This window comes from Nestor notabilis, unplaced genomic scaffold (genome assembly GCF_000696875.1).
Source record: "Nestor notabilis isolate BGI_N333 unplaced genomic scaffold, ASM69687v1 scaffold6273, whole genome shotgun sequence".
Taxonomy (NCBI): domain Eukaryota; kingdom Metazoa; phylum Chordata; class Aves; order Psittaciformes; family Psittacidae; genus Nestor; species Nestor notabilis.
Genome location: NW_009922270.1, coordinates 1241 through 20661, shown reverse-complemented (window position 1 = coordinate 20661; position 19421 = coordinate 1241). Strand labels below are relative to the sequence as shown.

Here is a 19421-nt window from a genome sequence, read left to right as displayed (position 1 = left end):
GCAGCACAAGCGTCTGATCATGTAAAAGATCCAAAAATTCTCTTAGAAACATTTATAAAAATACAGACCGTAGAAAGGAATCTAACTGTACAATGTGTACAGCTCTAGAGTTCATCCCAGAGTGGCTTCTTACCGTGCTACCATTTGAAAAGGAAAGGAATGCATCCATAGTATTTCTTTTGTCCAGGAAGATCCCACTCCATCACAACATCCATCTGAGTGCAGGCTACGGGCCTCAGAGTTATTACATGGAAATAGGCAAGAAAAGACCCAAACTACCATCAGATAGGCCTCGCAGCTTCAGCCCCTGTGCTGAAAAGGTAAAGTGTGCTTCTCGATGAATTGCGGTTGCCGTTCGCTCTGAGCAAGCGTCTGTTCTTGCAGCAGCCAGGTAGTTCACCAAGGGTCTGGCTTGCCTCACTGCAAGAAGAAATCCTCTATGGTCATGCCGAGGCTTCAATGTATTCACTTTTTGGTGCTGCTACCCTCAAGTACTCCGGGTTTTCTGCCGCTGGAACTTTCAGGAGACCATTAGGTTTGGTTTCCTTCGGTAAGAAGTCCTGCTGGTAGTCAGGATTGTCCAGATTTATTTGGTGGTTGCCCGCCTGGATCCAGTAAGGAGAGGTCTCGAAGACTGTCTTGGCCAGTGGAGACTGGTTGGTGTTGAGATACTCAGGGTTGTCCACAGCTGTGCTGTGTGAATTCTGGTAGCTGGAGTCCGTGGGGACCTTTGAGTTTGCTGTGAGAGAGAAGTTGTTGTAGATTGGATTCTGGACTGCTGAGGCAGATGTTTTCTTGGGCACCAACTGGTTTACATACTCTGGAATATAAAGAAAATACAAATGAGAAGGAATGAAAATAAAGACGTATAACTAATGCAGCCATTTGCATCACTTGAGGTGTAGTTTCAACCCAGCTGCCACTTGTTCTTTGCACACAGCATCTCATAGAATGATAGAATCATAGAGTGGTTAGGGCTGGAAAGAACCTTAAGATCATCTAGTTCTAAACCCCCTGCCATGGGTAGGGATGCCTCACACTAGAACTGAACTTTCTAGAGTGGAAAACGAGCCAAAGGCAGGGACTGCCACGTCATGGCACCACACATCCTGCCCTCAAGTTCACCTTCAGGAATCTGGTTTGCAAAGCCCCAGAAAGATGCCTTGGACCACAAGACAGACAGATAGCTACTGCTGATTTTAGTGACATGTAGGTGGCTATGTCCCAGATACTGTTCTGAAATTGCAGTCTAGGAGCTTAGCTGCCAGGAGCTGTTTCCCTAGAAAAAACACTTAGAGATGAGAAAAATACTGGGCTGGTGGTAACAGAGACTACACATTTCGCTCTAGTGCCATCCCTTGCAGGATCTTTCACCCCTTTTAGCTGTGGCGTATCCTTGGAAGGGTTGGTTGGGAATTTTTAAGGTCACAAAGCATCATGACTGCACAACGCAGCATCATCTCCCTTGGTGCTCCGTTGGCTCACTCTTCAACTGCCTACGCTGTAAGTCCACGTGAAACCATGAGCTGCCTTCTGTGTATCAACATCTGAAGGCGGTGGAACTGCCAGAAAGCTGTTTGTGTTGCTAAAAAGGTCTAAGGGATGAAACCCAGTTTTTAGAGGATATTTTTCCAAGTATGAAGCTTTAAACATATAACCACACATGTAAACTCCCCGGCCGGATGGCACACGTGGCAAACATGAGGAACCTGGCTGGTGAAGGACCTGAAATGAGAAATGGCCAGAAGCAGCCAGATAAAGTCTAGGAAAAGGATACATACACACATTTCCACTCCCGTTTACCAAGCAAAAAAAGGCAGGAAGCATATGGATTGCTTCCTTTCTGCAGAAAAGGAAGGACAATGATTACATTCACAACTGAATGGCTTGTGAGTGAATGGCTGTGGAATGGAAACACGGGAGAGGTACTCACCTGGGGCTGGCAGGAAGCCATCATCTATGCTGTCCTCCAAGAAAGCGCCTGTGGGATCTGAGCTATACCTCTGGACAAAGCTGTCTTCCCTCACAGGATGCCCCTGCTAGGTTGGAAGTAGAGAAAACCCATATTAAAGGCACTATTTTGTAGAAATTGATCCATGTAGAAGTTTCTCTTGTTTTAAAGGTCATCCCACTTACCCCGTTCCTGTCAATGCAGGTTGTAGCAGAGTTGTTGCTAGTAGCACTCTTAAAGAGAGAGAAAGAAAATACAGACGTTATGAGAAGCAGTTCACTCTTCAAATTGCTCGCCATGTTTCCAAAGAGGAAAAGTTTCATACCAGTGAACTCAAGAGAGGAGTGCGGGATGTTGAAGGGCTGTTGAAAAAGCCCTGGTGTGGCACGAGATACTCATCGGCATCCACTATATCTTCCATGTCCTCCTCCTCCATCAGGGTGCGATAAAACTTGGAGTCTGTAGGGCTGGGCAGGTGCATCCTATCGTCTCCCTGTGAGACAAGTCAGCATGAGAGAGGGTGAGGGTTAGGCTCCCTTCAAGCCCTTATTATCCCCTTCTCTGAGACACAAAGTGATTTAGCAAGAGGCCCAAGATGCAAAATCTTGATCCATGTGTTTATCCAAATTTACCTGGAGTTTAGGGGAATCTGGGCCTGCAAACTCTGCTGTGAAACAGCTGCAATTTTTAAGAGGATGGAACTGTTCTCTTAGGACTGCAGTATGGACTGTTACTGGTCCTACCCTGGGACAAGTCCTAAGAAAATAGTGACTGGTCTTGAAATTCTGTCGGTGGTTGGTTCTAGCTGAACGCGTTAAGACCTCGAAAGCAGCAATAAATCACAGAATCATAAAATAGTTCGGGTTGGAAAGGACCTTAAGATCATCTAGTTCCAACCCCCCTGCCTCCTCTAGTTCCACCCCCCCGGCCATGGCAGGGACACCACACACTAAACCATGTCACCCAAGACTCTGTCCCACCTGGCCTTGAACTCTGCCAGGGATGGAGCATTCACAACTTCCTTGGGCAACCTGCTCCAGTGCCCCACCAACCTATTATATGTTTTCCTATGTGTTACTAATTTCGGGCCCCATATTAAATGCCCATCAGACATGTTCCTACCATTGGGTTTAGTACCTGTATAACGAGATAGCGTGGAGGGTCACGGGCCATTTTTGAGAACTCTGCTATCAGCTCACGGAACTTGGGACGACTGTCTGCATCGATCATCCAGCCTGGAGGGACAACAGGGGGAGCAATCAACAAAAAAGGCAGGTTTTGGTGGTCAAACACAGAGCTTAAAATGAAACATAGCAGCAAAATGAACAGTGTCCTGCATGGAATAAAGAAAGGAGTTGCCTAGAAGGGACCACCATAAAAAGTTCAGCCACTGGTGTGAATTTCAGCATTTAAAATGCGTATCTTGGCATTGGGAAGAATGAAGGAGGTAATAAAACCCTATGCTGGAAAAGCTCCAGGCTGAGCCTGTCTCCTCTCCTGCTGGCCTATCAACATGTGAGCAGGCAGGTCCCACCTGAGTGATAACAATGCATGAGTCCTGAGGACAGGAAATGGGTGGCCAGCCTGGATTGCTCCAAATTAGCCTTGAAAAAGCCCTTGAAGGAGGCGAAGCAAACTAACTTCAGCGGGGCCCTGAAGAGGTATGGTGATTTGACTGTCTAGTCACTGCACAGCTTTGTGAAATCCTGGGAAGCCTAAAACAGAAGCTACCCTCTGTACCAGATGTCTTTTAAAATTCAAAACATCCTCTCCGGGGACATTCTGAAAGATTAACTGTATCTAAGCTGCTTTCTATTAGTAAACGGACTTTAACAAAAACAAGTCCTACAGCTTAGTGTGGATTGATGCTAGAAGAGATTTCTTATCTTAATAGTGGTGGTTTTACATGTGATATTACTTAGGAAACCCACACTTTCTGTTATCAACTAACAGATGAGCTGATGCAGAGACTCTTAAATTTTAAAATTAGAAATAACGAAGGTCAAGCTTTGTGTGTCTGGAGAACCCATAAGAAACAGCCTATCCGTGAAAATGGAGAAGCTGAGTGATGACATGCCACCTGAAAATTGCATTAAGACAAAATCTCATCATTGCCAGTGACTTTTTACCATGCTAGAAAGAAGAAACCCTTCTTGCTTTTAGAAAGAGTGGGGCCTTTGGGAGTTTGCTCCTGTTGCAGAAGTAGCATCTCCTATTCCTGAATTTCTGAGTTGCATCTGTTTAAATTCTGCTTCTTTAAAAAATGTTGTGCAATAACTTTGAACATTTCAGTTTATACTCTCTGCTTATAAGAGGTGACTGGGCATCCTGAATTCCTACAGTCAAAATGGCAGGGCTTCAACACGGTCTGCCCTGTAGCCTGCAAACATTAAGTGAGAAGAGCAGTGAAAAATGTGGAGCTGAGTCCTGTGGCAGAAGGAAGGCTCAACCCCCAGATCCTCACACTCACATTTAAATTCAGAGTAATGGTATGAAACGGGAAGGGGACACCCCCCTGGTTGTGTTTTAAACGCAGCAGGTACCTGGTGTCTGGAAAAATGCCTTCTTTCTACATCTGGACTGGCCCAAAGGAAAGGCAATGGGCTGAGGTGTCAGTAGGGTTCAGCATCTCTGAGGGTGTGCTTCTAGGACACTGCTTTTGGGACTGGGCACCTCCCAGTCTAGGTGCACACCTCTGCCCCCGATTCCTGCTTGTCCTGCTGAGCACAGGATCAGGCTTACCCTGTGTGATGCCTGTCCCAACAAAGCAACTTCTGGGTGCTCCAAGATTCCCCAAAAGTTTTGCGCTATGGGGTGCTCATGGTAGTATGGCTCCTATTTCAGGAACAGGTACATTTTGCTCCATTGAGAAGGTCTTAAATGCCACCTAGTGGGCTGCTTATCAGTATCCTCATAATATCGAGCAGGGATGGGGCAGTCATGGCCTAGAGGAGCATGGGAAGCCATGTAATAATCTAACATATTAGGAGCTGATAGAGGTGAAAAAGGGGTTTGGGGGTCAGAAGTCCTTTGACATCCCCTAAAAATAGCTGAAAAGTGCTTCAGAGACCATCTTGTGCTACTTTACTGCAACAGCTGTCTGCCAAAAAGGGGCCTCATTTTCATTCAAAAATGAGGAAGAAATTGGATGAGGAAGTCCAGATCCTCATGTGCATCTGTCATTATTGCGGTGTCTGTGCTCCCAGCACTCCTTTAGTAAACGGAGTACATAAACCCATGTGTGTGATTCCGGGTGGGAGGTATATGACTGAACTAAGGGGGAGCCTGGAGGAGAAGGCAATGTTAATTTCATTTTCTAGCCATACAAAACCAGAGTATCAGGTACAGTGGGTGGTGTTATGCGAATTTATACTGCCTGGCAATAGCAGTCTAAGGTAATTGACTATCAGTCAGTGGTGCGAATGGTGAGAACAGCACCAATTGGTTGAACCAGTGACTAAATGAAACCATATCCTGTACTCCTAGCTAACACTCAAGGTACAGGAACACACTCTGGTGCCATCGCTCTTATCACACAACCCTGCACGATCACCAAAAACACAGCATATACGAATGTTACATAACGAGGGCAACTGTGCTACTTATGCAACTGAGGTGAGCACCCACAACCCCAAATGCGAACTCACATTTGACCATGATCATGTACACGTCGATGGTGCAGATGGGGGGCTGGGGCAAACGCTCGCCCTTCTCCAAGACAGAGGAGATCTCACTGGCAGGGATCCCTTCATACGGCTTGGACCCAAATGTCATCAGCTCCCAAACTGTCACACCTGTGAGGGAGAAGAGACGACCATGAGAGAGGCTTTGCCAGGAGCCAGGTTGCTCGGTTTGGGTGCAGAGAGGTGCTGAGCAGAGAGAGCTCTCACAGAGGCAACTGCATTGCCAGAGCCCCACCCAGGGAAAAATGTTTTCTGCCATGATTTTAAAGAGAGACAAATTAATAAAACAGGTTGAAATCATCCTGGTTCCCTTTAAGGTTTTGGGTTTTGCCTCTCTTTTGCCCCCTTCCCCCCTCTTATTTTTTATAATTTCAGCTAGTATCTCAGTGTTGAACATCCCACCAACTTCCCAGCCTCATAGAAAGGAAATACAGGTTACTGCCTCTTGACTCCAGCCCAGCAAGTGGCTAGAGTAAGTTTGTCTTTTTGTTTGAAAATGTAAATTGTCTTTTTGTTTAAAAACAATCAATCTCTTTGGAGACAAGCAAGAGCAGTTTTTAAAAGATGTGTAAACCAGCTGCCCCAGTGTCATCTGCTGACATACCACATACTCTTGTGATGTAGCTGTTGTGACTGTCTGGTAGCTTAGGATACAAAACAAGATTTTGGATGCCAAGATATATAAATGGATTAAAAGGACCAGAGGCTGTACTTCTTCTGAAAGGATACAGGATCTGACCATCTGCACTGAGTATTTTCCAGGAATATAAGAGCCCATGGAGTGGAAATATTGGAGTAAGATACTCTGAAAAGTTTCCTTTCTGCTCCTTTTTCTTTCAAGCTGGCTGATGAACTATACCAAATATAAATCGGTATATAAACCTCTCTAAGGATGTTTTTACTTTCCTTCCCTTCATGTGAAGCAGCTGAAGAAAAGCATCAGGAGAACTTCAGCAAATGCAGCAGTCTCCTACCTGCAGCCCCTTTCAGGGGAGGGCTCATCATCTGAAAGAATACTCTCCAAAACATGTTACACCTCACTAGCATGCAGTTTCAAGGGAGTTTTAACTTGTTGGATGGTTTTGGGACCACTGTTTATGTTTAATCTCTCAGTCTTCTCACAATGGGAAGGAAAAAGGTCTGCGTAGAGTCACTAGCAAATCCTGCAACTTTCCAACCCATTTGCAATAACTGTAAATGGTTTTAGACTCACCATAACTCCAGACATCGCTTTGATGAGTGTAAATCCGATGTAAAATAGACTCCAAGGCCATCCATTTAATAGGAACCTAGGAAAATTCACAAACAAGCCTTTAGAGGCTGCCCCAAAATTTATGAGGGATATTTACCACCAGGTGGTGTGTAAACCTATAGTTTGGTTACAGAAGTGAAAAAAACAACCAACTGCAACACACAACTCTCTGAGCGGTAGAGCAGGCAACTTTGGAGTCTCTTATTAATATTTTCATTTATTATGTTGAACCTGGGAACTTGTGAAATATTAGGCATATTAGAAACCTGTCTTACAAATTAGTTTTGCAGTACTTTTGACAGTCAGATTACTATTTTTTTAACATCCTATCACAACAGGACACAAATCCAATCTCAGGCCGTAGGGCCTGACAAAGACTGATCTGCACTCATATGGTTTCCATTTATGGCCTCCGCAATATTTGCAAGCAGCTTCTCCTTAATTTCTCAGCAGGACACATTCCCTCCATCAGCACGTAGTAGAACACGAAGGCTTGTTGAACCAAGTCTGACAGGTCTTTCTTCTGCTATAAATACACAGCATTCCCTTTCTCTTCATAAACTGTACAGTGTTATTGGTGTTGGCTACACTGACGAAACCAGCCATGCTTTCTTTTCTTTTTTAACTCCTTTTTAATGTTTTTTTAATAATCTTGCTTTTTCCCAGACATTCTGGGTGGGAATTTCAAAAGCATTCGCTGCTCTGCTACCTCCGCTCCCACTGCAGTCCCACTGGCCTGACGCTGCTTCGGCTGATTTCAGAGGGCTTCCTCAGGCTTCAAAGGCAGCATGCTGAGATGGCAGCTGAGGGCTTTGAAAAACCCACTCTTTCTTTTTTCCCCTCTGTGTTCAAGGGTTGTGCACAAGCACAAGCACTGATGAATGCACAGCAGCGGTTCATACACCGATGCACTTTACCTTGCCTCCCTCGGCATGATACTCCTTCTCGTCAGCACCGAGCAGCTTTGCCAGCCCAAAGTCTGTGATTTTCACGTGTTGAGGAGTCTTAACAAGGACGTTCCTGGCAGCAAGGTCACGGTGCACCAGGCGACGCTCCTCCAAATAATTCATTCCCTGCAATACAACAGACTGTTGGTGGGCATCGCATGCTTTGGGCTTGGACTTGTGAACAAGTTACCAAGCTTCAACCTGTGAAGTCTGCGAGCACACCACCATGGACACGTGGTAATCTATCCCACCTTCAAGAAAAGGTTTCCTGTTTCAATTTATGTGATGCTTATTGCCAGGTGAGGACAGTTACACTGAGAAATATCTACTACCCTCCAGGAACCTTTTCGTGGGCCCACGCACCGGTGGAGTGATGAAGAAAAGAAGAGACAGTAGCAGGCATATATATAGCAGGGGATGAGGTTCCTCTGGGATCTAGTTCAAGAAATACAAAATCAGGATAGGACTTTCAAATACCTCTTCTTTCAGCTGCACTTGTGCCACCTCAGTGACTTCAGGAGAGTACAGCACAGAGTTTAACTATCACCTTCCATATGGCAAGTAGGCCAACCCTACAGAGAGCATTTAGACATTATTCATTCAAAGTTGCAGATACTGCACCTTACTGTGGCATACTCTACCTTCTTCCTGCTAACAATGAGGCATACCACTGCGAAGGCGAGAAAAGGGGAAAAAACAGTAAAAAACCTCTTTTTATGGCTGAGCTCAGAGTTGCATCTGTTTTCAGATGCCTCTTTGAAAAGCCATGTTCTTCCAGTTTCACTGCCTCCCATGATTAAACTAGGTTTCCCATAGCATATGTGCTTTTTGCATACAACTGCCTCCCAAGGAAGAATACAACTAACTGTGCTGGTTTGACTTCTAAAACATAAATCAGCTGTGTTCTGGCCACAGAGATTATTCCCTTTCCCTCAACACCAGTCTCTTGGTGTATGGAGTCAAAAAGTTCATGATTTCTAAGTTTCCTGTAAGATCTTTTCTAAAAACCACAATTATTCCCAGTCCATAGGTTTTTGCTGGTGCTTGTATTTTTATGAGGAGGAAATTAATAAAAAAGTACTTGTAACCTACAAAGTTAACAGCAAAATGATCATGTTGATGAGATGACAGAGCACTGGAGGGAATAATTCCCTTCCAGCCTCCACCCCCTTCCTAAACCCACTGCTAACCTGGACCACCATCGAATCCTCCACCTAAGTCCCTCAGCAGAATTTCACCCATGCGCTGCTGATGTTGCCAAAACAAACCACCCAAACAACCTGGAGCAATGCCACTATGAGCGTGCATTTCATTACACAGATAGTTCTTCAGCGAGCAGAGCTCTGGAAACAAAACAGCTTAAGCTGCCGACAGAAAACTGACTATCTTAAAAAAGAAATAATAATCACATCATCTAGCCCCAGTAGGACAAAAAAGTTCCTGCTAAACACATCTTGCTGCAGACTTATTACGAGGCAAAGCTGCTGAAAGGCAGAATATCAGTTTCAAACTAAGCTGTTTAAGACACCGATGGCTATAAGGCTTGTGCACATACATAACCGTACACCGAAGACCTTGAACTGCTTATCTAGAATGTTCAGCAGATATTTAATTGTGTGCAGGCCTGGGGTTTAAGTCATTTTTCATCATTAAGCATGAGACCAACGTGTTCAAAGAGTTACTTCACAGTGCTTCTGCACATGCAGTGCCTATGCTCTGTCATGACATCTTGTCTGAGAGACACGACTCCATACCTCAGTGAAAGAGAATGTTTGTAAAAGATGCAAAGAAAACTTATTTCAAAGCTGTGAAAACAAAATGAGAATAAGCTTCCCAGGGAACTTGCCTCCTGCTGGTTCGTTACCAGACATAAATATATTGGCTTCAATTTTTCCCCCCTCTGAAAGTACATTTTTAAAGAGTCAGAGAATGTCCAAAAATCTGGCATGACTTTATCAGAGTAGTAACACATTGGTGGGAAAAAGCTGAACACAGGATTTACGAGTGCTTTGAGGAGAACTTCAGTGAGGAGCAGCACAAAAGAGTATGTTGAAGGTCAGACATCGCTTGAGAGGGTAGAGGTTGCTATGGGCAAATGTTGAACCGACATGAAAAAAAGTAAAACAGAAGCTAACAATTGTGAATGGCAACCTTTCGGGCAAGCAATGCCTCAAGGATCAGTTTGGGGACTGAGTTTGCCACCTTAAAAATTAACAAGGAGGAGGAGGAGGGAAATGTGGCCTCCAGCTCATCCTCCAAAGGGACTGAAGCCAGGACAGAGCAGTAACTGATTTAAAACAACAGGGCAAAAGAGTCAGAAAGGGGCAGTTCACATCCCAAGTGGATGCATAAATGAAAATTCACTTGCTGTGGAGCGTGCTGTAAAGAAGTACACACACCGAGATGAAAAATGTGCTCTGTGTACTTTTGGTGGATACGTTTCTGAGGTCCTCAGCATGTTTCCTGAAAGGAAACCACGGCCGGGCGAGCCTGGGATGTATACAAGGTCTCAAGGGACCGATAAGGCTGTAAGTGTGTGGTTAGCTTGCAGACCGGCATTCCCAAAATAAGGAGCATTAAATCAGCTGGGCTTTGCGGGTATTGCCATCTTATACAACAAATCTCCAACAAACTGAACCTATTTTTATTGCTGGTTTTGTTCCATTCTGCCATGCTTGCAAATGGCTAACCACCTTCCAAACACAGCATGTTGCTGCTAATAGCAAAAGGCTGTACTTCAGCCTCCTTTTGCTCTTTGGCAAAAAGTGCCAAGTGTGATAACTAGTCCTTCATTTGGCACTATGGTCATTGCAATTACATTACAGGCACCAACTCAGTGCATATAAATGACAGAACAGCCCTGGGGTACCTGAGTGTCTTTTGGTCTCAACCAGCCTGTGGTAGAATGGAGCTGGTATTTATCAATCAGTAGTTTTGATCCTCAGGCCTCAAGAGATTTCAGCCTGGAATTCTCTGAGGCACACAAGAAAGCGCCTCAACAACATCACTGTCTGCCTCATGCCACAGCCCAAAGAAATCCACTGATGGAGTCAGCATTTTGGTATGGGAATTGCCAAATTCTACACCCTGCCCTGCCACAGCATTGTTTAATCACACTATAATTTCATTATGGGGTGTTTGGTTTGGACATAAATCTGTTGGTGATAATATTACGCTGTCTAGGAGCATTTTGAAGAATAGTTAAGGTTTGCTCAGCAGCTTGAAAATGGTAAATTGTTTTAGACAAAGCAACCACTTACTGTCACATATAAGGTATCTACAAACCACGTGATGAAATAGAAAGATTTACAGAGACAGGTAAGTAAATAAATACATTATGTGCTGTCAGATCTCTGTGTTACAGTGTGAGTTTTAGCTGATATGGAGGTATGCTAGTCCACTTACCTTTGCAATCTGCACACACCAGTTGAGAAGGTACTGGGAACCAATGTTGTCCTTGTGCTCTCGGATGTAATCAAGGAGGCAACCATAAGGCATCAGTTGTGTGATGAGCTGGACAGTGGAAGTGAGGCAGATTCCCAACAAGCGGCACACATGAGGATTGTCAACACTAGCCATCACATAAGCTTCCTGAGAAGAAAGGAAAAAAAGCAATATGAAACACTCCCTTTGGCATGACACGTATTTGGAGGCAGTTTAAAACGAGTTGGTCATTCAAGAGGTAGCAAAAATACTATATGCAAACTCTGTGCCTCATATCACGTACAAAATACTTGTATTTCCCTCTCTGTGGACCAAGTTTTTTCTACTCAGTGGAAGGTCCAGAGTTTGAACTGAAGCATCACTGAGATGCCACAGAAAAGCCAGGCTCCCACTTCTGTTACGCCAAGCAAACGCTGGACACAAAATCCTAGGGATAAAACTTGCAGACCTAGGCAGAATTAATAAATTGAACATCACCTGGAAACTGATGGGATTTCATCATTTTAAGCACCCAATTGCAATGGCAACACATCTTGTGAACATGTGTCATATCACTTTTTCTCCTCCGCAGATCTTTTCACCAAACTGTTTGGGAATGAGTATTTTCAGACTTCTGCCCCTCTGTTAAGGTTTGTGCTAACCCAGAAAGTCAAAAGTTGTCACCTAGGCTGTGACTGACAGTTTCACTTTTTAAGAGACCATGTTTTTCTTGATCATTTTGTTCTTCGGTTGATGTCAAACCAAACAGGCTAATAATCAGTTCACCTCTTTAGAAGCTTGAATACATGTGGTGAAAATGTCATCCCCAATTGGAAAAGCTGTTTCAGACCCATATAGCAATGTAAATTATACAAGGAATGTACTTATAATGTGGGAGCCCAAGCATAATAAACCCTTTGGTCAACTGGAACTTTGGGTTTGAGCTTCATAAATATGTGAAAAACTCTTCTGTCAAGCCTGGGTTCACCCCACATAGCTTTAGGTACTGAGCTAAGGTGCCCGTTTCCTTTGCTCTTCTGCAGGAAGGGACATGCTCCTTCAGAGGCTGGTGAAGTACACTCCAGACACACCAAATAACTCCTTTAACATGGCCATGGGGTAAAAAGCACAACTTAATGGGTTTTGTGTGCAAAAACTACTCATGGATTGATATTTGAGATGCGTATTCAATATTGACATCCACTGTCAAGTGCCAGCTCAAAGAATGGATTCCAACTGGGGAAAAAATTACAGCTGAAGTTGTTTGGGTGTTTTAACTAATTTTGTGTCTGATTTACAATATGTCACATTTAGACATTTTTAAAGCCATCTGACTGAATACGAACACAATGGGAAATAAATGAGAATTTTTCCATGCATCTTAACTCAGCATCTGGAGAGACACCAACTAATCATCCCTTGGTGATTTAGCATTAACCTAGCAGCCCCCCAACGCCTAAAATCATAGTGAAGATATTATTGTGGCATGGAAAGGAGCAAACCTGCTCTAAGAGCTTAAGAGAAGAAATACCATAGCACTTTATTCATCATCTAACAAGCTTTCCACAGATGTCACATAGCTGCGTAACTAGTAAGAACTATTATTAAACAAAGTTATTAAAGCAATGACGTTCAAGAAATAAGCAACCCCAATTCTTAAGCAATACTTTCTGGCCCTGGTATTGCTGTTTGACTTGCCAGCCTAAGCAAAACATGATGTAATACAGCTTCTCCTGAGGCACTAATTCTGCATTTGGTATCCTTGTTTTGAATGAAAGCGGCCTCCAGGCAGTCAGGTCAAAGATGATCTCCATGAGGACTGGACAATTGCTCCTCAACCTACCGCAGGATGCGAGCAGGTCATTGAAAAACAACCCTCTGTCAGAGAGAGCACTGGTTCTGTGGGCTAGCTTGAGGAAAGATAAAGCAAGAATACAATCTGCTGCTCAATTATGTGGATATTTGTGGCAGTATTTTTTAAAGAATCTTGCAAATCCATTATACGATGCTCAGATGTAAGCAGAGACCAAAACATGCTCGTCTATCTCCCTAGGCTTCCAAATGAAGCCGGAGTAATGATGAAGGGCATCTGTTCCTTGCCTTGCTTCCTGTTGGGATTCAGATCCATATTGTATTCATTTCAGCAGGGGGGGCGGGGGGAGCGGGAACTCTGCAGAGCTGGAGCTGTTCTTACTGCCCATCTGCCGAACAGCCCGCGTGGGGCTGACCTGGGGGCTGAGAACTGAGATGCTGAAGAGTGGGGCGGGTGTACGGGCCACACAGCTTTCAGACAGCATCCAAGCCTTGGCACTGGCTATTACATTTGATACTGCAAAGTCAAAGAGGCCACCGCCTCCTCGCAGGGAGCAGAAGGGAGCTATTGTGCGGTCGTGGGTCCCTCTAAGTAGCCCAAGACATTAAAGTGGGCCTTTGTTTCAACTGTTTATCCTGGAAATCTCTGTGGTACACTCTAACCTGCTCCAAGTATGCCTGGTATTCAACAACAATCTTCTGAATTAGCCCTACCCTAATAAAGCTAGCGAGAGCTCGCCTGGATTACATGAGCTAAAGCTGCTGCGCCTGTTCTATACCTAGCGTGTTTCTGTAAGGCAAATCATCTTTAATTGGACATTATTATCTCTGAAGTTTCAGTGACCTTGAAAAGTTGGTTGTGTAGCAAAATCTGTTTTGAGAGGAGATTTTGGAGTCATCCCTCTGATTTCTTCCACTGGTTTTGTATTTTTTTTAATTTTCTTCTGAAATACAGAAAGAATTCCACCAATGAAATAGTCTAAAAAATGAACAGGACTGGAAAAAGCAAGAGCTTTTGTTAAGTGTCCTAATTCGAACAAAAAGAAAAGATAATGTGGAGATATGCTACAGAAACTTCTTTGAAAAGAGGAATTGCTTTGATATCACTGAAGAGTATGCGGTCCCTGCATTTACTGCCCTGTGACATGTATGTGCCACAGTTTAAGGCCTAAACATGAGAATAAAGGAAACAGAATTAGCTGTAAATGTACAGCCCTGACCTTTCCATAGGTGCTACCCCAGGAGTATTTGAACTGCAAGCACAGGTTTCATAGGAGACGCAAAAGCATTTCACAGACTGGACTTCAAAGCCCAGAACTTCTAGATAGAGAATTCAGTTTTGGGTGCAAAATGTTTCTTCCCACCCAAAATCCTGAAATCCCTTTAGCTGTTACAGGGGAAAATTCACAGACCACTGACAACTTGACAAAACAAACATGAAAACTTACATCAAGTATTTCCTTGTTGGCTTTTGGTGAGGTAGCCTCTCTCAACTCCTTAATAGCCACAGGAATTTTAACCTTCTCTCCTTCTGGGATCCAAAGTCCCTACCAAAAAGAAGTAGTAAGAGTTACTCAGTCTCATATCTACCAGGTTAATTCTCACAATTACATATAGCTTTTACATCTTCTGAGAAGACTTAAATATTCTGAGCAATGGGAAGACATGGCAGGCAACAAAAATAGGCAAAAAAAGTCTTGTGGGTGTTAACAAATCCTGTTAATGGAGTGGTATTTCTCCTTCAGTCACCTCTATAGTATCTTTTTTGGAAAAAAACCCCATGTTCATTACCATCCCTGTATAAATAGCCCAAGAGACGCATAAAGAGCAACTTTTGTGGATGGAAATCTAACTAACTAGCGCATCACAGCACCTGCATGTGCAAAACCTTGCCACTTCGAAGTTATAGATATTGGGATGAAAGAACTGGCATTTTTTCATGACAACAAGATGGCATCCAAACTGTATAAATAATGCAGTGGCAGGTAGGTTTCTCTCGGACTGGTTCAGTGCTCTACATCTACAGTGTCAGAAGGCCATTTAGGCAGCAGGTGAACAGCATGGCACTGTGAAGACACACTGCTGATGTACCCAGCAACATAGCAATATATGCACTGTCCACATTTTCAGAGGTTAATGGGATTTGAGCTTCAGAAGTTCCTAGCCATAGCTGGAAGCCTGCTTCAGAATATAGAGCTTTATAAAGAGATACATGATTCTATGAAAGTTTGTATTTCAGTACTACTGCCACATATCCTGAGTAGGAGGAGCACAGAGAAGTGGAACTTGGTGACTAAGAAACACAGAAGATAAACACCAAGAGAAAAAATACCCTGTGAACCTACACAGTTGAAGGTGTGTAGACACTTCCACACATCTGAATCAGTTCTAATGAACGAGATTGATGATTATAAAAACCAGACCCCAGACCACATAGAAAAGTGGCTTACCACTGAACTGATTGGTTTTTTCCTAACACTTACAACAGGATGTATTCGGCTGTGGTAGTTTTTAAGTTGAGATCTTTGTTCTTTTGGAAACATTTCAAGTAAATCTTCCCATGTTACCTGATTTGTAACTCAACTAATGATGATTGAGTCATCTCTCTACTATTCAATATAGACATGCTATAAAATCTAGTTTAGTGATCACAATGATCACAGCTCCCAGTTCATGCTCAGTTCGGGTGGCTTCTGCATAAGAGAGTAAGATGAAAATGGGAAGAGAAACACCCCTTGGTGTATCTTACCTTATAAACAGTGCCAAAAGCTCCAGAGCCTAAAACTTTGACCTTTTTAAATTCTGTTTCCTTTAAAATTCTCAGATGAGCCTGGTTTGGTGCCTCTCCGCTGGGTGTCAGTGGTTCAACAAGCTGGGGCAAAGAGAAGATGATGTTAGAAAGATATGGAGTCTAGCAGTACAGCAAACAGCATGCTTTGGTGAAACAAGTAAATCTTTCCTTTAAGATAATGAGCATTTTATTCCATGTGAAGTTTAAAGAAGGACAGCCCCACTCTGACTTGCAGTAACAAATATCTCCAGTTACTCCAAATTTCAGAGGTAAACCAATCACAGAGTGCTGACTGCCATTTTGAAGGAGAATGAGGGAATACTGCTGTTCAAATGAAGGCTTTGGCTTCAAAGCGCTAAAGCACATGGCAAGAAGAACAATGTAACTACCAGAGATCCTAAAGAAGATTACTTTTTTTTTATTTAACTTCTGAATAAATTATAAAAATGTTTTAAATAATGGGCAAGAATCACCCACAACCTTTCAGGTCTGCTCTTGTTTAACTGGATGGAATTTCCATGGTACCAGTGGCTCCCCCAGACCACAGAGTTTACAAGTGGCAACTGAAGCTCTGAGAATGATTCTTTTGCCAGTAACAAAGGAGATGTGGAATTTACTATCAAGTTTTTAAAAATTTGGTCTAAGCCTTATTACAAACAGCAGTAATGACTTCCAGAGATATTTAACCCTTTTTTGGTGCACACGTCAGCTTTTTCCCTTCGTGTTGCTGCTTTTTCCTTACCTTCGAACAAAAGCATATTTAGCTTGATACAATCTGATTTTAGTGGGCCAGCAACCATTCTGCCTGGATGAAATGTTGTCATTTTGAGGAGTCCAGGGAGTACAATATGAGCTGAGCACAAATTGAACTCTACTATCACAACTGTAGAATACAGTGGTATGTAAAATACTGTGAGGTAGTGCATTAAAAGCAGCAAAGCTTTGACTTTAAGGATTTCAGCAGCTGACTCTGTGAAGCCAGTGAGCACAGAAATGAGCTGCAACTGGGCTATTAGCAGGATGCTAAATACAATTTGCTAATGATTTACTAGGATTGGACTACAAAAAGAAGGCAGCTAATGATAGAAGAGAAGCTTTAATCCAGGATAATGAATTTTGCTGGTTTATATGTGAGGTACCCTGAGGGCGATGCTGTAACACACACAAAACCATGCAGAAAACAAATGCAGTGTATGAACCTTGTTTGTGCCCAGCAGGGTGAACCATCCACTTTGATGGCTCTGTGGGGTTTTTGTGCTAAAAACAAACCAAAGACAAGACACATGCACTTCCTCGATTCCTTTCCCTCCTCTTCTTTCTCTCTCATTTATTCCTGAAGAAATGAGACATATGCCTCATCAAGGGGGTAGAATTTTCAAAAGCACCCAAGTTGCCACAGCAGCCTCACGGATTGTCTCGAGGGAGAAACTATTCAAGGCTGAGTCTACACAGCAAGGTGCTATGGATCAGCAGACACACTGCACCTCACCCTGAAGGTATAGGTTTTTTTCCTAGTAGGCAATCTCAATGATTTTCCTTGGGATTTAGACATCTAAATCCCCTAAAGCTTTTGAAAATCATATCCCGAAGGATAAGACTTCAGATTAAGTGAGGTACTAGATGCCCATCGTCTCTTGCCTGAGGCAGACACCATGTTTGCCAACCCAAGGGCTTGGGTTTGCCAACCCAAGGCAGACGTATGGTGCTTTAGTTTTCAGTATGAGGAGGTCAGCACCCATTAAAGCAGGTAAAACAGCCGGAGTTGCCACTGTGCCGTGCTGGCAGCACTCACCTCCCTCTCCTGCAGCAGCCGCCGCAGGGTCCTCTTTCTGACAATGTGGCGTCTCCGCAAGTAAAGGCCAATGCCCAAGCCGACTACCACCAAGCACAGGAGCCCTCCAACAACACCAGCTGCGATGGATGGGATTTTGGAGCTGCAGGACAGAAGGGAATGCATAAAGACAAAGAAGTGCTTAGGTGTAAGATTTACAAAGCCCCAGGTTTTGATCAAACACACGCTCTGGACATCCACTTAAGCTTGTTTGAGATGAATCCCTGTAATGCAGGTAACCATATCAACCCTAAATATCTCTCTGCCACTAGCCTTTAATCCTTTCTTTTTGTAGCTCCTCCCTTTCTTCTCCAGTAAGATCCCAGGTCTCATCTTGACAAGCAAGCTAAGCAGAATGCAGAATGAGGTTTTGGAGTCTCGTGCCAGTAGGAATATTTCTCAGTTCTTTAAATCACTTTTCTATGCTCTAATCTATCACTTCCCTGTGCAGAACTGAAGACTTAACTTTAGTCCCAGCCTTGCAGTGTCCAGTGTGGAAATGTAAACACACATGCATTCTTTCCAGCTCTGTCGTTAATTGTAGCAGATTAAATACTCACCCATTTGGACAGCCCTCAAGACCTGGCCCTTTGCACCTGTAAAAACAAATGAACATTACAAATGTTTTAGCTCTGGCATACATAATTCTGTAATTCCAACTAAGAAAAGTGCTACTGATTGAAAAGTTTGTGTTTCAGGAATTTATAACAGTTATACACTCCGTTAAACATCAGTCAATGGCCTTACTCCAAAATCTTTTCTCTAGAGGCATAGTTATGCTTCATACTCAGTTTAAAGAATATTTTAAACCCACTTTATATCATGTGGTAGAATGGGGAGGGAGGGAGGGAGGTCGGTCAAAGATACACAAATTCATGGTCTCCCTGCTGTGCATGGACATCTGTGCTAGCACAGAAGCTTAGGGATGAACGTGGAGGAGGACAGAAGAAGCCTTTCCTCTGCACGAAGGCAGAAAGCCACATGGAAACATGCCACTGCAGACCCTCTTGCATGTTTCTGGATAAGTAAAAGATTCCAGTTTCCAGACTTTCTATTGCAATGGAGAACTTGGGTAGGAGGTAGACAGTCCCATCAGAAAACAGGATTTGACAGCACTCCCTTTGGCTACAGTTTGTTGGTATGTGTCCATGATAATTTTATTTCGGAACCTAAGGTCTTACGTTGATAGTGTAAACAGGAACAACAATTATCTGGAAAGCCAGAAACTCTACTAGCAAGACATTCACCCTCCATTTGAGTTTAAAATGAAATCCATTTTGGCAGCCTGAATGCAGAAAATAATACAGATGAAAACACAGTGACTGCATTCACTTGATGGTCTAATGGGTGTGAAAGGCACCATGCATTCCCTAAATGCTGCTGGGCTACAAGATGTATGCTTTTCTTGGGAACTGTGGTCTTTGTGGTATCTACTGAGCAAGAAGAGCATTACAGAGAGGGTTACATCACCTCTGAAATGCAGAACACAGCAAGAAGAAAAGTCCAGTTTGTGGTATCCGCTCCCTGTGCTGACTTAAAGAAAACGGATCATCCGAAACCAACTCCAGAGGAGGTCAAAGAGAGGTTAAGGAGTGAACCTGTGCCAGTAAAGCTGCTCTGCATTCCCTCTTGCTGAGAGGAGGAACCAGCAAATTTCCAAAATGGCAGGTAGAGTTGGAGATCTTATCTCATAACTTGTTCTAGATGTGGGGGAGGAAGAGGTAAAGCAAC

General features: G+C 43.5%; 1 protein-coding gene across 1 annotated transcript; it reads right to left on the bottom strand.

The window, feature by feature from the left end:
- Positions 1-346: 346 nt before the first annotated feature.
- LOC104403406 (epidermal growth factor receptor-like) lies at positions 347-18286 on the bottom strand (the record flags this gene model as incomplete). Its single annotated transcript, XM_010011529.1, has 13 exons — positions 347-820; positions 1934-2039; positions 2137-2184; positions 2277-2444; positions 3089-3186; positions 5599-5745; positions 6848-6923; positions 7804-7959; positions 11239-11424; positions 14517-14615; positions 15818-15940; positions 17652-17793; positions 18251-18286. Coding segments are annotated over 13 exons (1762 nt in total), but the record flags the coding sequence as incomplete, so codon positions are not given.
- Between the last annotated feature and the right edge of the window lie 1135 nt (positions 18287-19421).